This window comes from Vanellus vanellus, assembly GCF_965231255.1.
Source record: "Vanellus vanellus genome assembly, chromosome: 2".
NCBI classification, from domain to species: domain Eukaryota; kingdom Metazoa; phylum Chordata; class Aves; order Charadriiformes; family Charadriidae; genus Vanellus; species Vanellus vanellus.
This window is the reverse complement of record NC_138906.1, coordinates 128770309-128789296: the sequence shown is the minus strand read 5'-3', so window position 1 is coordinate 128789296 and position 18988 is coordinate 128770309. Positions and strand designations below refer to the sequence as shown.

General features: G+C 39.0%; 1 protein-coding gene across 1 annotated transcript; it reads right to left on the bottom strand.

Annotated features, from left to right (window-relative positions):
• Positions 1 to 327: 327 nt before the first annotated feature.
• UBXN2B (UBX domain protein 2B) lies at positions 328 to 14545 on the bottom strand (the record flags this gene model as incomplete). Its single annotated transcript, XM_082479839.1, has 9 exons — positions 328 to 490; positions 2649 to 2810; positions 5126 to 5263; positions 5698 to 5807; positions 7319 to 7396; positions 7937 to 8096; positions 9647 to 9718; positions 12160 to 12260; positions 14417 to 14545. 9 exons carry the CDS (start codon positions 14543 to 14545, stop codon positions 328 to 330), a joined length of 1113 nt encoding a protein of 370 aa, XP_082335965.1.
• Between the last annotated feature and the right edge of the window lie 4443 nt (positions 14546 to 18988).

Here is an 18988-nt window from a genome sequence, read left to right as displayed (position 1 = left end):
ATGAAAGATACTATCCCCTTCCGAAAAATGCTTCTCCCCCCTCCCCCTCAAAATAATGAAGAGTCATTTCACATTTAGTACAAGATGTGGTTTGAAACATACTAACATAGGGAAGCTTAATTTTAACACTGAAAAACGGTTGAATGATGTTGAGAAATTAAAATAAAAAAGTTAGATATGCTATAGCTGGAAGACATGAAACCCAAAAATCTGATCCTTGGAAGTGAAAGAATAAAAAGACGCCAATCTTTCCTTTTTTTTCATCTGCTGGAAACATATTGTATGACAATACAGCATGCTCCCTATATTGTACCAACAACTGTAAGATTACTTTAATTGCTGAAGAATCACAGTGTTAAGTATATCTGCTTCTTGTAGTGTCAGGCTTTCATCTGTTAGCTCTTTATTTGGAAAGGTAGTCACAAGAACAAAATCAGTTGTTGCAAATGCTGGACGGGACTGGATAATGAAATCTCGAATATCCTTAATCCTGTGGAAAAATTGACATAAACCTTTGAACATTAAGATGATCAGAGAACACAAAACCTTCTAACAGACTAAACCATTTAATATGTCTTATTGATTTTACATTTCCATTTGGTCCAGATGACTAATGGTTGTAGCCTAAAATTTTTTGCTTCTTGCATAAAAAAAAAACTGAAAAATTAAAATGAATGTTGCTTGTTTTCTCAAATAACAGAAATAACATTTGTAACATAGAAGTATATTGCAAACTGATACTTAACACAGAAAATCAAGTAATTTCAACACCAGCTGTCAAAAATTTCACTATTAATTAGTATATTCCAAAAGGCTCAATTATTAATGGAAGGAAGAAGCTTAAAATATACGGTAACAGTGATGAGAAAGCAGAGGGGAATTATTAATGCACTTCAATAGCAAGAGGTTTCCTCTACTTTCACTTGGCACTGAACTTCTGAACAACACTTCATAAAACAATCACATCAACAGTATAATAAGAATAATTTAGTTTTGTAAGACATGGATGAAAAATAAATATGATTTTAGAGATAAAAACCTGAAATTTAATTTTTCTCTCCTAAAAGAGTAAGCTGAGAATAAATCTTTGAAGATCTATTGTAACTAGTAAGTTTACTGTAGCCAAATAAGCGGGGACTTCAACTTTCTATCAGTCTTCAAGACTTATGACACAAGCAATGCATTTTACTAGTTGATTTTGATCATACATGTGGCAAGGATAACTAAAAAGATTCACATCCAAGAAAAAATTAATAATGATGAAAATAAGCTTCTGTCAACACATCCTTGGTTACAAAGGTTGCTGGGAAGTTTACCACTTCTACCTTTTCAAGCAGACAAAAGAAAACATATCATGGCTGCAGAGGCTCCCAATAAGCCCTACTGTTAATTTAAGTCCCTTCTCTGGCAGATGCTCTGAACAAAGGATCTGGGCCTTAAATGTATATTATCAGGTTTGTTAAAATATGAAAAATTATTGCTGCATCTTCCTCCCTATTGGCATCTCAAATAAAATTGCCTCATTGTCGTCTGTGTATGCTGGCAGGCGAAGAAAGCCACACAATGGCTCTGCCCTTATTCTGAGTCAGAAAGAAAAAAAGGAAACAGGTGAACTCTCCATGTAACAATATTAACGTGGAATTGGGTCCATTACTAAGAACACCTCCAAGGCAGGATTCAAGCTTAGGTTCAGCTGCGTTATAACACAGTGGTGCAGATTTCAGACCAGGGCTGGCTTGAACCCTGCTTGCTGTGAAACGTGGGTGGAACTACTGCCCAAATCTCTGCCCTCTGCCCAAAGTTCTCTCAGCCACACGGTGAAAAGCAGAGGTTTGCAGAACTTTGCACTAACACAACCTCTTAGGCAAATAAATGGGGTTGGCCAACATCATTTGTGGCAACGCCCCAACAATGTCAATAAAACTGATGGCAAGCTCTAATCAGCAAACTAACAGATCTAAAAAACCCACCAAGTTCACACGCTGCCAGTTCTTAGGAGATGACCATGCAAAACAAACCAAAGGCTGGTTCTCATTATTATGTCCAGTCCACATGCCAGAATTGCAAACGAGCATGTTATCTCCACACACCCTTCTGTGTATGGGCTGCAGTCTACACTTATAACCCTTGCCATGTCTGGTCATAGTCTCAAGTATAACAAGGTAGAAAGCTGGAGCTCTTGACTGTGGGCCCCAGGATTTCTCTGCCTGTAGCATGGACTATATTCCAATTGAGACTATACTCCACACCTTGCAATAAAGTGCCTTCCCAGCATCATCCAAGTCAGCCACATGCTCCTCCCAAAAAGGTCCCAGGGCTGGGATGACTACATAGTGAGGCTGTCCAGATTTCAGTCGCCCTGAGAACAGTTATGGCTGGTGGCGTGTCCTTTACACATCATGGGACATAATTGGTCATAAAAGTTTGTGACTTTGCAGTTATGAAATATCTTGTGTTTCCAAGTACAGCATTTTGCTTTGACAGTTAATTTATGAGTACATCTATGTTCTGAAAATGACACAGAGCTACAGCATTACAGTGGAGCTGTATTTTCCCCTTTTTGATATCTTGCTGATATCCATTTAATGACAAAATGCAAACATATCGAAATAGTTACGGTTACCTGCATTGATGCAGAATCAATTTACCTGTGTGTTTGATTAAATCTTTGTATTAATCTGCTTCCATCTGCTAATCTAATTTGAATTTTAGTTGCTGGCATGGAATCATCAATCAGAACAGGTGCGTTAAGAATGGATTTCTCCTCCTCCTCTGGGGAAGAAGGTGTGCTGACTATTTCAGGTGTAAGGCTAAAGGATTGGAAAAAAAAAACAAACAAGATGTTACTAATGGAGTCAAATCAGAACTGAATAATGTTTCAGTTGTATTTTTCACTGAATGACTACCATGTACTGCAAGTACAAATGAGCAATGAAAATCCTCTTAAAGTTATCTATGAGAAAAGCTGTGTTTATACTTAGAGAGACAAATAATGCCTTCATACTTTCTTGTCAATGATTGCAGTTTCATATTTATTTTTCTTATAACTGTGCATATCATTACATTTGCATGATTTTAAATCAAGTACAAACAAAACTATCTTTGTATATGTTTAAAGACCATGAAATGACAGTCTTCGATACTACGATTTATGTATCGTACCACCTGGACTATATCAAAAAATAATCATGCACCATTATAGTGCATTAAACTGACCCAAACTGCTTTAATAATTGCTTTCAGGAGCACTACTTTATGATTCTGGGCATCCTCCACCCTTTCAGAGCACAAATGATATTAACAGGTAATTGATATCACCGCATAGTAAGCACGTAATTTTTCATGTTTAGTATAACAATAATATAAATCCAACTGGAAATAACCATTTGGCTGCTCCTTGCATTGCTGACATACCCGAGACTTCATAAAATACCAAAACAAACAAAAATGCCACACAACAAGTGTGCACATTTTCTTATATACAGAACCTCCTCTCTTCCCCGCCTATTTTTTTAATAATCTGAGCAACTGCTCAGGTGAAAAACTTATTATATACAATTGTTCCCTATTTGACCCCTAACAGAGCTTACCACCTTCTCAGTCTTACTGAGCACATTTCCTCTTTGAAATGTAGATTAGAAACAGTTAAGAATCACTTACTGAATTACTTGCAGAAGCACATCAGTAAAACCTTTTTAGCAACCAAACATATTACATGAATAAATGCAATCACGAACAGAAAGTATTTAAAATTCAACAGCTAATATCAAGTCAGCTGAAAAATATGCTAAAAAGCCTGTAATTGTTATGTGAAAAAGCTGATGATTGGAAGAGTTGAGGTCACATTACTGTTTACTTTTACTGACCAGCTCTGAGCTGAACAGAGATTATGCACTTTTGGACAAAGTAGTCTGAAATGTTCAGTCACAGAAATTAATTTTGGCACATTACGTATCAGTCCAATTGAATTATACACATTAGAGTTTTAACAGCATCAGTGTACCCTTGCAACTGGAACAGCAAATGAAACAGAACCAGGTATAAGCTTTTCTAAATCATTAAATTTCAGCAGGTTTTACCACATATATGAACTTACTACTGTAGTTGGAGATGACACTAGAATTGGAGGAAGAGGGGGCTCTGATCAGAGGTTAAAAGTTGAGTCTCTCCTTTCCCACAATCCAGGCTTTGTAGTATTATTTCATCTAGGGGAGCATGTACAATTTCTCTGGTTGTTTGCTTTTTAAAAAGCAACTTCCACTATAGATTTTTGCAGCCTCATTTCCAGTTTTAAACCATTCCTACTAAAAGTTGAGAGATTTTAATGCCACTTATTGCTTATTTAGTGTGGATCAAATTAAAAGAAATTAGTTCATCAAATTATTTCTCTTTCTTAAAGCTAGCAGCCTTGTCTTGTATAACTTATGACAACTGACCATTTACAAGGTTGTATTTCAGGACACTATTTCTGCTACTTCATTCCAGAAAAAAATATGGGAGTTGCTCCCATACAAAAATACTTTCCATCCATATTGTCAGGCATCAGCCATATTGCTACAATAGCATCTCCTATTCCCTTTGTAATGCAGTGACAGCAGTAAGAGACAAAATATGCTGCAGCTAAGACAGAGCAGAGTGTATCTTTACTGGTCAGTATCATACTATAACTCGGTTCTGCCTTTTCCTCACTAATTGGGAAACAATTCATTTGGGTCTGCTTCCTCTATCCAGAGATTTTCTCATGAAGTTTGTACAGTGCTAATCACCTTTCAGCTTCCTTTGCTCCCATTTTAAACACAGCTGAATTAAAAAAAAAAAAAAAAAAAAAAAAGGAAAGGCAAAATTATATGCAACAACAGGCAGAAAAATCTCATAGTCACAACAAAGCACAAAGCATCTAGCAAATCTACAATCAGGTCCCCAGAGGGCTAAGACAACTTTTTTTAAGATTGTATGTAAACTTTCATGATTACTGGTGACTCAAATCAGGGCTGAGACTTGCGGCACAGAATAATTTTATATTGCTTTTGTCAACTGATTAGCTTCTCCAACAGTCTCCTAACTGATTAAATCGAGCTTTTGAAATAGCATATGAACACAGAACAGAAAACCTAGTGGTTCTTACCTTCCAAGTTTTTGTCCCTCACCACTGAAAGCTTTGAAACGCAGTCTAGGCTTCACGTATTCCTGTTCTTGGTGGTCTTCCATATCCAAATTAACCTGGCCACCATGAACAATTCGCTGCAGTTCCACAGGAATTTCCCTTAATTGCAAAAATAAAAGTTTCCCAATTATGTTCTGAACTGTAATAAAAAATTACATGAAAACCTTACACAGTACAATATGAGTTAATACTATTAGTATGTTTATTTTAAAAGTCATAGACCTCCAATCGTTTCATGAATTGATGTCATCCTAAAGGAAGCGAGCTGAGAGTCAAAACCTAGAACGTGCTACAAAACATGTGAAACTAAAAGCCGTCTGTAACAAGTACCATTGAGAGTCAAAACACTAGAAGGAACCAGTGTTCCAGATTTTTACATGCCCCATGCGTCTGATGACAAATACAGAATATTTTTTATGGGTGCAGGCAGAGGAGAAGCCTGGAGCTTTTAATAATTATAAACGTATGGAGAAAGCATTTTTCTTCACTTCACTTGAAAGACATCTCTCAAAAAAGTTGCCATTTTAACTTACCCTCTTTTAACAGACTCGAGAAACTGAGCATTTGTTGGGTCTGAATAGGATCTCAACTCGCCATCATCTAAACTGAAGCCATTCCTCCACAGTTTCAGCAAAATTTGAACCTATGAAGCAAAAACAGTGAAATAAAAAAAAGTGAAGACAGACAAATAAAGTACTTCAATTTCATACAGATTAGACTACCATCTACTTCAAGATCATTTTTGCACTCAGGGAAAAAGAATCTCTTAAACTGCTATCCATGATGTAACAGATGACACAGTAACCGTGTAATGATCTTCACAGTGTTCCGATTACTTTCAAAAACAGTAAACGTTTCTTGTTGATAAATTAAGAAATAAATCCGTAATATTACAAATTATTGCTGATACACCAGTTACAGCGAAAACTATTCTTTCCTCAAATTATTGCATGCTGAGCTCCAATAAAGTTGATACTAGCTCCATTCAGTTCAAATGCTGAGAATCCTGGTAAGTAGTCTCCATTCCCTTCTTATTTTGCTGAGTGACTGTACGTCCAGCCAGACCCTTTCACCTTCAGAGCCTGCAGCTCTCTTCCCTGCAACTGCCTCGCAGACCAACACAACTAGGCTTCCCCACCCAGTAAAACTGACCTTCCCTTAGAAAACCATCCCTGCCCCCAGTTATAGTAACCCCACTGAAACAGGCTTCTGGCTCAGTACAGCTGGATATTACTTAGAGGGCAGAAGGATTACTTAAGAGGGCAGAAGGTAGCAGCTCCTGGTGTGATGTGATAGCACCCCCCAGCCTCAACCGTATGCTTTGGCCTTACGCAGTTCATGGTTTTGTTTCTGGATAAGCTTAACATTTGCTCTAGGCATTCACACAAATGGCAAAGTGTAGAGAACTTTGTTTTTCCCTCTCCCTCACTTCCTCCTTTTTTAAGTGCGAGGAAAGAAAGGCCAGACAATTTTCAAAAGGCCCTCAACCTACTGCTTCAGCATGCCTAGAATACATCCATGCTTTCCAGTTTGAGATTGGCTACTTTGCAAGCCGCAACAAGAAACAATTCCTAACTTCAGAGGATTAAAATGTTAGCATAGCTAAGAGAATGCAGAACAACAGGTGGAAGAAAGTAACTGAAAGTCTGCTAGGAATTTCAGAGTAATTTACATCAGAAAACTCCACAATGGAGGCCTCAGGGGCATCCAATGAACATCTGTCATCTGTGGACACTTTCATTTTAACAATTTCTACTTAACACATATCTAATATTTAGATTATTAGTTTTTCCTCATAGTTATAGTAATACTGGGACTTTTTCAATGGCATGTGGTGACAGGACAAGGGGTAATGACTTCAAACTGGAAGAGGGTAGTTTTAGATTAGATATCAGGAAGAAATTTTTCACTATGCGGGTGGTGAGGCACTGGAACAGGTTGCCCTGAGAAGTTGTGGATGCCTCATCTCTGGAAGTGTTCAAGCCCAGGCTGGATGGGGCTTTGAGCAACCTGGTCTAGTGGGATGGAACAAGACGATCTTTAAGGTCCCTTCCAACCTAAACCATTCTATGACCCCGTGATTTCAAGCTGTAAACACGATTAAGCAGACATCTGTTGGAGCTTCTGTTTCCTGCTATTCAGAATTTTACTTACATCTTGATTTTCTCCATATATGTATTCAGAGTGCTTTTGTGATGAGTCACCCAATCTATATCCACCACCAGAAAATGACTGGAAAAAAAATGCATAGAAAAGCTTATTGAAATAAAGATCTGAAACAGTTTATTAAAATACTTTCCCAGGTGCAAATAAAGGCATCAGCAAGCTTGCTTCTGTGATAAAAAGCAAATACACTGTACTAATGTGTATATTTGCTAGGTGGAAAATTATACCTAGTAACCATAATCAGGCTAAGCAGGTTTTATGTGATGCACTTCAGTTTCTAATCTGTACCCTTTTTCAAACATTAGTAATTCAACAGATAAAGAGATTTTGATTGGGATGCAACTGCACTCTATTTTTTTAAATTTTAATTAAAAATAAAGCAAATTATTCCAGTTTAGCTTGACTTCTAATGATTTTCCCTGAAATTGTGTGGTTCCTCCACAGTTTATTTTCTAGAGCAAGCTATTTGAGCACAGATAACACAACTGTGTTGATCAAATCCTCTGCTATTCGCAAACCACAAAAAGGTGTATTTGCTTTCATGTGGTTAGATGAGTTTCAGAGCGACTAATGTAAATAGAGATCAAAATATCTTTTAACTTTTACCTTGGCTTTACTGAAATCACCAGATGCTCTTGAAGCTTCATCTAATGGCACAGCCCCATGTTCTTTTGCTTCCTTGAAGAGTTCAGCAACAATTTTACTTGGATTATTAGAAGCCCCAGAAATCTGCAATTCTCTATATTCCGAGTCACCTGAATAAAATCTTTAGAACAGTAACATTCATAAGTCACAGTGCTTTAAATGACAAACATAATTTTCCTCTTCCCATCAAAAGAAAAAAAAAAAACACCAAAGAGTCAAATTTGGCACAAAACCTTTTCATTCTGATTACAGAATTATTACATTTGGTTTTGACCTTTCCAGCAATCCACGCAGCACCACTCCAAAGACATTTCACTAACAAAACTACCAGTCCCCAGAGGTTAGGGGCCAAGGCCATATGTTTAAGTGAATGCAGTCCTGACGCAACTGTGGCTTTATACACCTCATTTTACATGGATGCTGCCTACTCCCAGAAAGACTGATTTCCTCAGGGGTGTCCAGTGCATGATACTGTGTCTGGGCTGGTTAGAATACCAATACACAACTAACACTGCCTTGGCAGAGCAAGTGTAAAACTGTCACTGGAAAACTTGAACAGTGCCATGATTTGATCTTTTAATTTAAAGACCTAGTATACTTTCATTCCTGCCAATATCACAAATTGAAAGTTTTTAATAAATTTAATTAACCTTTCAAGGCATTTTAAAATCTGCAGAAACTGCTGTGAAAGCTAATTTGTGCTCTTTTTCTTCAACCCAGCCCCATTTCTAGGTCTTGAAGATAAAAGGTTAAGCTACAAATAGTTCTGTTGAAAACTGTATCTGCTTGACTATGAAAATCAAGATAGTCCTTGACAATTATCTTGAGGAAGACGCCATAAATCTCTAAATACCAATGGAATAGAAGCTGTAAAAGATCTATATATAAATACAAAACCTAGCAAACTTGAAAGTGTTTTGTCTTTGATTATAAGAAGCGTTAATAACTAATAAAATAAGCGCTTCCTACGTTCTTTAACTTTTTCACTTAACCACTTGGGGCAAGGCAAATCAATTAATTCATGTGAAACTGTCTCTCACGCCAATGTCTTCAAAATGCTGTTGATTCCACCATATTCTACTGTTACCCCAAACCAGCAGTGGGTATGAAGGTGCTGTACAATCATACTGCTTTATGATGTCACATAACTGGCAAACCCTTAGTATCATCTCTCCTTTGTACATAAATCTGTATTTATTATCCCAATTGCCATCTGTATGGAAAATCTTTGATTATTAGATTTAAAATAATTATAGTGGTAAGGAGATGAAACAAGAATTTTCATCAGAGCTTGTATTCAAGAAAGAAAGGAAGTACTCAAATATATGAGTAATGGGTACACAGAATAATTCAGGATATTTGAGAAAAAGCAAAAATGTTTCTGAGTCCCAAGTGTAAGTTACAAACTTTACATCCATCCAGTCACGTGTTAAGGCCCATACAGGTCCTACATGACTACAGTCAGATTCTGCTAAATATAGTTTTACTACAGCAGCGTATGGCTAACGCTTACTCTAGTAAGTCACACAGAGTCTCTATAGTTACTAGCTCTCTGCAGGATAGACTTAGCTCACACGCATTTTGAAAAACAAGGGGGAGCAAAACGTGAATGTCACAAAAAAAACAAATGACCTTCAAAATTGTTAAAGGATTTTTTTGTTTTAAAAATACCTTTGGTTTTCTTTGTCATCACTCATGCTTCTCTCTGGTTTTCTCAACCTTCTAAGAGAATCAATTTTAAGACTGCCAAAAGAATAAAAGAAAACATTTGAGGATCCCTGGTACGTACACTTCAATAAATACTTCACATCTAACTTCTGAAACTACTTATTTTTCAAAAACTAAGGACATCAAGTGGTTGGGGTTTTTTTTGTTCTCACCATACTTTTTTTGGCCAAAGTACATAACCATGGATTCTTCTCAGTGAATAAGCAGGAAAGGGCACATGTATGGCAGAGGCATTTTGCAGTAACAGTTGGACTAGATGATCACTGAAGGTCCCTTCCAACTGAACTATTCTATTTTATGCTAGCATAAGTTGTGCAAAATTCTGCTTTATGCCACTGGTGGTCCCACAAATAACACAGGTAATATGAAAGCTCAACAGCTGTTTCAGAATCCAGCTTACCAGCTGAATTACACTTCAAATTCTTTCCACATTTTAGCTGGTTTAGTCAAGAGGTAAGTTGCGCAGCAAAGTCAACATTGGCTTTCTTTGATGTCCTGGAGTCCCTGACTATGAGGATCCTAAAAACTAAAAAGTAGTAGTTCTCACTTCTATTTTACACAATTTTAAAAATATGTTGAATGGCAACATCGCTTCAAAAGATGATTAAAACGCAGAATCAGATTCTGTTTTATGATAGGGATAGATTGATAAGCTACCACAGGATAAGCTAGGGTTGTTAGCTTGCAAAACGCCATGAAAAGCTGTACAGGAACATGCTCTTATCCTCTAGTGATAAAATTCATTAATGCAAGATATGTATGAGGTAGCTGACTACCATGGCTTAAGAGCATACATACAATGACAGATCACTAGTTCAGATTTATGCAATTTGTCTGATTACTATACCTTTGAAATCAATGTGTAGCAGAGCAGGCCGTTGCTATTTTAAGTATCAGTGTCAACAGAACAATGCAATTCTATATCCCAGTGAAGGATCTGCTTCTTAGCACTTTCTCAGAAAAAAAAGGTATTGTTATGGACTTAGGTCACGGGCACTAGAAATGCTTTAATCTCTTCTATTTTCTCCCTTTGTCACATTGTAGGCTTTTTGGGGCTTGTATTTTTATGCCAATAGTCTTGAATTTCTTAAAGGAGCTTACACAACACGACAGCACATATAATATGGTGTTTGCTCCAGCAGGGCCCAGAGACATTCTTCTATACCTCCAATTGTGGAAGGCAAGCCTACTAGACGATTTCAAGAGCAGCACTGTTTCCTTGCAATTTAATACACTGCTCATCTGAAAACACACTGAAGTCTACTAAAAGAAAAATCTCATTTTGGATACCATGGAAATAGCAGCCATCTCTTCTTTCTCAGATAGACTCCAGTATGATTGCCAACAAAGAGCAAGTGTTTGCCAACAGCTATCACACTGAAGTATCTGAGATACTGTATTGCAGCTTTTCCTTCAGTTGGAGTGGGAAGTTGTAATTTCATTATATGTATCCGTAAATGGAACTGTTTGCTTTATTTGTTCATAAACTGTGCTCTATGTATCTGATTAGTCAACTTGGGTGGTTTCACCAAAATAAAAAAAAAAAAATCACCAAAAAAGTTAGTATTTTCCAAGTGTCACATACTGTACTAAAAATCCCTCCTCCTGAAGATCTGCTTTTGCAGATGCACTTGAAGCATGGCTCTGGTGACTAAGATCTTTTCTGCTGCTTAACCTCCTTTAAAACAGAGATTCATATTGACAGCAGCGATTGAAAGAAAAGCCAAATACAAGATTGTTATGTCATCACTGACAGTAACGATGTAAAGACTTTTCTTTAACACAGTTTAAATAAAAATTAAGTAAAAACTCACAAGATTTCTTCATAAAAAATTTAAGACTACATTGAATCTTCAAATGCTGTGTGAACTGCAAACACTGCAGGTCAGCAAAAGCTGGATGTATACATACATAGATGTCTTTCCTTCCATCTGCCAAACCCAGACAAATTCATTAAGAAGCCCTTCCCATTTCTTTCACCACATAGGAACCTTTCTAATGAACCTACTAATAATTTTTCAAATTAATATTTGTCTCATCAGGTACTGACGTAAGTACAACACTCAAAGCAGCTCACTTGCCAAGTTTCACACAAGTTACTGATTTGCTGAATTTTGAAGAAGCAAAGAACGGTGGTATTTTTCTGATACAGCAAATTTCCAAATTCTATCTGTGTAAACAAATAGCAACACTGCATTTCACTTAGAGCATTTTATTTTAGTGGGTTTAAAGTGTATTGGAATACCATGTAGCACAAAAGCTCCTAAATAAATACAATTTAAAAAGCATTCTGAGAAGACACAGACTATGCGTTATTACATGGATTCGCAATTCCAGATTATGAACTGCTGTAGATCGCTTTTTATACACAGAAGAGATCAAAAAAGTATGACAAAGTTTTTTGAGCTAATACAGTACCTATTCAACACATTTCTGAAGTACGAAGCACATCTTACCTCTGTGACACTTTTGTGTTACTGGTTTTTGTAGTTGTTGGTTTGTCAGGACACAATGACTGCCTTTTAGCTTCATCTTCATATAACTCTGCCAAGGCCAACTGTAGGAAACAGAACTCTCTTTAGAAGTCTGTAACTCTAGAACTACACATGGAACAGAAATACGACAAAAATTAATGCAAAACGTGCAAATCACCAGAAAATTAGAAACATCATCATGAGAAACCCCAACAACTTCTCTAAATGCAAACTCCTTTCTGCTTTATGAAAAAAACACATGATGCTTAATACCATTGTGACCTGGAACTTGTACACTGCTGTCATTTGGTTCACGCTGCTACAATAGTTATGTTCAGCTTGTATTAAGTTTCAGAATCACAAGAGTATATACACACACATATATTAAGCATCAACTCATTAATGTTAACAAATTGAAATAAAGTGGCTAGGTAGCCCTCTGATAAGGCTGCGATGCAAATAATAAATTTTACAAGCATTTTACACAAAAATAGAAAAAAGTTAACACAAATAAGCTTGTACTGGAATTAAGAACCAATTCATTCTTGCTGGCTTGAATTCAAGACATCATTGCAAATACTTTAAAAAGAAAAAAAAAAAATTCTTAAAGGTTCCCCAAATGCTGCCATACCACTGGGCAAGTTCATTTTTAGGAAGTTGTGCGAGGCACATCCAACATACCATTTTTAGCAATCTTACTTTTGTCCTGAATAATACTCAAATTATCCTTAATTTTGTCCCCACTATGCAAGTGATACTAAGATTTTATCAATCATACACACCAGAATAGGTACTGCACTACAATTTCATTACAGTTTTATGTTGAAAGAATACACATTAAAATAAAATGAAACATCATCCGTCCTTCAAAAGACACTGCTATGAAGACAAGATATTAATCCCGTATTATTGTGAGGTGTTTTCTGCAAGAGAAAGATATGCGCTGAGGAATTATACCCGTTAAGAAAATTAAACTGAGTACAAGACAGCTCAAGAAAACCACTGAAGACCTCCACTCTATCTTAAGTTACAAGCAAATATTTTTTAGGTATGTAAAGCTGATGGAGCAAGACATAGACAACAAGTCCATAAGCAGACACTAAAAGGAACAGGCAAAGATCTACCCTGTACTGTCCCAAATCCAAAGACTGAGGGATGCTGAGGGAGCGTAAAAGAGCACGGTCAGGCTTCTGTGCTTTCCTCATACCACATCTCTCATGGTGCCACAACAAATGAAGTACGAGTTAGATGGATGGATGGACAGTCAGTCAGCTACTCTGACTCAGGAGGCGCTGCTTTGGTTTTTAATATTTTATTAATAATCATCTACCCCAAATGTCTGTCTGCTTCAGTTGACTAACTAAAGACCTTATGAACCAAAAGTATTAACACACACTTTATTATTGTTACATATTGTAGCAAAGTTAATCTCAACAAGAACCTATTAAAATCCCCAAAAGTAACCAAGAAAAAAATAAAACTATATCCATCTTTCTCTGCTAATTCTGTACAATTAAATAAAATAGAGGTAGCTTCAGTTACCAAAAGGTTCACCTGCTTTCCAAACAATTTGTTGATAAAATATTTTGAACCTTCATACACTTTCAAAGTGACCCACAAAACAGGAACGCTGCTAAAGGTGTTTGCAGTTAAGCATTTAAGTACCAACACCGAGTTACATTTGTGATCACGCTCTCTTGAAACTTTCCCCATGGAAACCTGGGAAAAGATCTCGTCCTTAGTCTTACACCACATTTGTGGAGACTGACATTTTCATGCGGGGAAAAGACACTCCTACCAAACAATCAGGAAATACAATGGCGCCAAAATAACTTCAAGTACAGTTAAAGCCCGGCTACCGGAGCGTCGGGAGAGCCCTGACAGTTCCTTGGAGAGCTGCCCACCACACCCCCTGACCACCCACCGCTCCCTACAGTGCCTAATCCTCTGTCAGAGGCGTCCTTCCCTTCCCAGCCTCAAAAAGAGGGGTAAAAGAGACAGAAAATAAGACGGCAGCCTCTGCTGGGAGGCCCAGTCCTGCCTGGCTACGGCGGGGCAGCCCCGACTGGCAACGAGAGAGGCGGGGGAACCGCGTACCGCCCGCTCCCCTCAGGGTGGGCCTGGGAGAAGGCCAGGGGCGCCCCTGAGGGGACAGGGCACTCCGCCCCGCTCGGCCCGGCCCGGCCCCGTCCCGCCCCGCCCCACGGAGGGAGCGGGACGCCCACCTCCACCCGCTCACCTGCAAATCCCGGGCGCTGGGCGGGCGGCCGCCGCTCCGGGGCTGCCGATCCCTTCGGCGGCCGCCGCCGGTCGCCGCCGCGGACGCTTCCCCTTCCTGCTGCGCTGCACCTGACCCGCCGTCCGCCATCTTCCGAGGGGGGTGGTGGCGCCGGCGGCTGAGAGGCGGGGCGGGGCGGCGCCAGCGCCGCGAGGCCCTTCCGCCGCCAGCGGCGCGGCTGCCGTGGCAACGGGAGGGGCCGGCCCAGCCTAGCCCCGCCCACGGGGCCGTTTCCATGGGGACGGCGGGACTGCTACCACCGAGGGTGCGGGCCTCACGGGGAACGCCTCTCTGCCTGTGTGCCCTCAGCCTCCCTTGGTCAGGAGGGGTACTGTGTGTGCGTGTCGCCTTGGGCAGAGGGGGCCCAGCCGTGTCCCTCCCAGCCGGCGTGCATGGCGGGGGGGGGGAGGGGCTGCCCGAGGCCTTCTCACCACACCTGGTAATGGAGGAAAGCGTCTGCCCGATAACAGGCCTGGGCCTTGGTGGAGACCGGCAGCCCTCAGTCCGTGATGTCAACCCAGTGGCCAGAGCAGGAATTTCTCAGTTGACTTTTACATGCACGGCTCTTTGCAGAGCTATGAAGTACCACTGACGACGGCCGAAACCAAACAGTGTTGATCACTTGAATGCTCAAGCAAACTTGGAGGAGAAAGGGATATCAGCGTGGCAGATGGCGACTCTTGAGTGCAGTGGTGGCTCCTGGGTGCCAAAATACCAGTCTGGTTTAAGAAGTGTGAGATTTTGGTTTCTTTCTGACTCTTAATCCTCAATATTTAAAAACTTTTTCTAAATGTGGAAGTTGAGTTTGTGACTTTAATCTTATGGGATGAGATACTCTGAAACTTTGAAAAAAACACAGCCTACTTTGTAATAATTTTGTAGTCGGGTATCAAACTTGACAATGTTGTCTGTGAGAAACTAAAACTAGAAACTTAGAAGTAAAAACTTATTTAAAGGTCTCTGCTACCTGTAATGTGTGGGTTGACCCTGGCCAGCAGCAAAATGCCCACCCAGCTGCTCGCTCACTCCCTGTCAGTGGGATGGGGGAGAGAAAGAGAAAAGCAAAAGCCAAAACCTCATGGATCTAGGTAAAGACAGTTGAATAGGTGAAGCAAAGCTGCACGTGCAAACATAGCAAAATAAGAAATTTATTTACTAATTTCCATCAGCAGGCAAGTGTTTGGCTGCTTCCTGGAAAGCAGGGCTCCATCGCCCAAAATAGTTATGTGGGGAAACAAACACCATAACCATGAGCATCCCACCTTCCTCCTCCTTTGCTTGAGCTTTTATTGCTGAGCATCATGCAGCGTGGTATGGGATATCCCTTTGGTCAGTTGGGGTCAGCTGCCCTGGCTGTGTCCCCTCCTGGCTTCTTACTCGCTCCCAGCCTACTTGCTGCCAGGGCAAAGAGGGAAATCGAAAACCTGCAAGCATTGCTCAGCAATACCCAAAGCACTGGTGTGTTATCAATACCAGTTTAGTCACAAATGGAAACCACAGCATTTATGGACTGCTACGAAAAAAATTAACTCCATCCTAGCCAGAATCAGTACAACAAACTTGAAATGGTTGAACATTTTATGTGCTAATCTGCAGTGAAATAAAGAAATGAGTGATATAGGTAAGACCTGGAATGACCCTAAATATAACTTATGAAGACCAAGTAATGTGTAAAAATGGATGTTTTCAGTTTCCCAAGAGTAAACATAAAGAAAGAAAGAAGGCAGTGAAAGAAATCCTTGAAATAAATTCTCAGCAGACATTAGTGTTTGCCATTTGGATTATAGGGCAAGACATCACGGCACCCAGGTCAACTGCAAATGTGTTCTTTGATACAAAAGAAGGGCATTTATGTATAACAGGAAAGAATTATTGATAGAAGTTCAAATAGGAATCAACAGATCCGTTTCCAATACGGTATTTTATCAAGATGTGGATCCCTAGTACCTGCACACAAATAAATTGCTGCCCTAAGTGATGCCCATTGAGCTGACTGACGGTTGTAAAGTTTTGTAATCCAAACTAGTGAACGTGCAGGTATCTACAGTTTGCAAGCGGGATTTCATCTGGAATTGTGGACTGACAGCCAAAATCACTAATTGTCCGGAATTCACACATAATGCGCAATTACCCCTGGCTGAGCCACGCAGGGGGGACTCTTGGTGACTGTGACCTGAACGCTGAACTGAAATACCTGTGAAGCTGCAGCTGGAATAGCCAGCGAACCATCCTACATTGTTTCCAATGCTGTTCAACTCAGACACCCACTGCTCTCTAATCAATCTCTCTGGACCCTGTTGACACTAGCTTACAGTTCAGACGCTGGGAGCAGAGGCTAATGGAGCTGGGCTCACACAGGACCTTTTAAACCAGACTGCTAAACTCTGTGCTTACGTTCGTGCCTTCATAGTCAGTCAAACCTGCCGTGAGCGCACAGACAGAACGATCTGCTTCAGCCCATGAGCAACAGGGAAAAGCTGTGGTCCAATACCCGGATCCATCTCAAGGGTCAATGCTCCCTGCTCTACACTGGTGGCAATATTGTAGATAGGAATGACTGGGTTTTTTCTGCAGAACTTTTTTTGGGTGATTGACAAAGAAGAACAGCACTGAGGATATATATATAAAAAATATACATATAATATATAATTCTATTGTTATATTTTATATAAAATATATTGCATATATAATGCATTTCACATAGCTCCCATATTCTGAACTATATACGCTGATCATGTATGCTTGTAAAGAACTCTTACTCTTTGATTTATTTAGGAAAAAAAAAACTGAATAGAAATAAGATTCCCCTTCAGTTGGCTCCTGTACTTGAAACCTTCGTGTGATGACTATGTCAAGAATAAAAATGTAGTCACATGTTGTTTCATTCAGCCTGCCTTGGATTGATAACGTGGTGTGCAGCTGTTGTCTAAGGGAAAACGTCCTGTGGTGATACATACTGAATTAGCAGAGAGGATGTCTAAAGTGTAATCACTTTAAAAGCCAAATAACTTTATTATTAAATCAGTTTTGTATAATTAGGTGTTCTATGTTTTGACAAGCATATCTTCCCTAAACATTGGTGGTGTGCCTGTCTGTCTTTCTCTGTGATTGCCTCCTCTTTGGTTAAGGCTGCCAATGATGTTTCAAGAGATCACCAGCATACAGATTAGCACACGATTTTTTTCTCAGTGAAATTTATATAGTCACAGACATCTGGAAATTTAAATCTTTCTATCCCAAGCAGTCATTTTAATTTGCATAATATTATTATTGTGACCAATGTTTTCTCACACAGCTATAGAATTAAAACATTTAATTACTACCTGGGAGCTCTAGTTCCTTAATTAAAATTGGTCCTGTATTTTTCTTTATGCCTGAAATACTCTTCAATTATCCTAGATATTTTCTTCCTAGAGATTAAAGCTAGCAGCATTTACAGTCTTCTCTTTGAGAGTAACTCAGGTAACGGACAAGTAGTCTTTTATTTTCAAAATCTCACTGCAGTCAGTGCTGTCCAGAAGTAGATATATAATTAAAATGCAAGTAAAAATAATGAAAAACAGTTATTAAAACTCAACCCAGCCGCCCAAATTTTGGGTGTTACTTAAGAGAGAAGAAGAAAGAAGAATAATGCTATAACAAAGGTAAAATCAATAGTATTTTCCTTAGAAAGGCTTTTAAAGTAAAAGCATTGTAGAGGCTTTAAAAAGAGTGATCAGAATAGGGATAGACGATAAAATTTATATTTTTAGGTTTATAAACATTAAGGAACAACCACTATAATGGGTTGGAGGCTGAGATAGGGACCTGACACTTGACATGATTAAATGCTCATTGGACTGAGATTGAAATAAAATTGGCAATATTATCTGAGGTCTTTGAACTTCAAGGACTGGTGATGCCACATTAAATTTACTGTGTAAATAAAAGCAACACAAAAAATTTAAGATACAAACCAAGTACATATTGGCACAATGGGATTACCCCAAACCTCAGTAATGCATGGGATACCTTTTTGTCTACTAGGTAGCTCATAAATTTGGAAGGTAATTTTCAATAACCTACAAAACAGGAATGCATGTATCTTCAAAAAAATAAACTAAAAGTATATACTGTAAATATAAGTGACAAAAGTATTGAGGTTTTTATATGTATCTTCTGCCAAGTAACAAGCAACATGACAAGAGGAAATGGCCTCAAGTTGCATCAGGGGAGTTTTAGTTTGGATATTAGGAAAAATTTCTTTACTGAAAGGGTTATTGAGCATTGGAACAGGCTTCCTAGGGAAGTGATGGAATCGTGATCCCTGGAGGTATTTAAAAGACAGGTGGACGCGGTGCTTAGGGACATGGTTTAGTGGTGGTTTTGGCCGTGTTAGGTTGATGGTTGGACTCAATGATCTTAAAGGTCCCTTCCAACCTAGATGTTTCTATGATTCTATGATCTCCAGAGACATAGAAAGACCAGAAGGTTTAATTAGTTTACTTAGTTACAGTGCATTCCTTAGCTAAACATGATTTAACTGGCAGCATG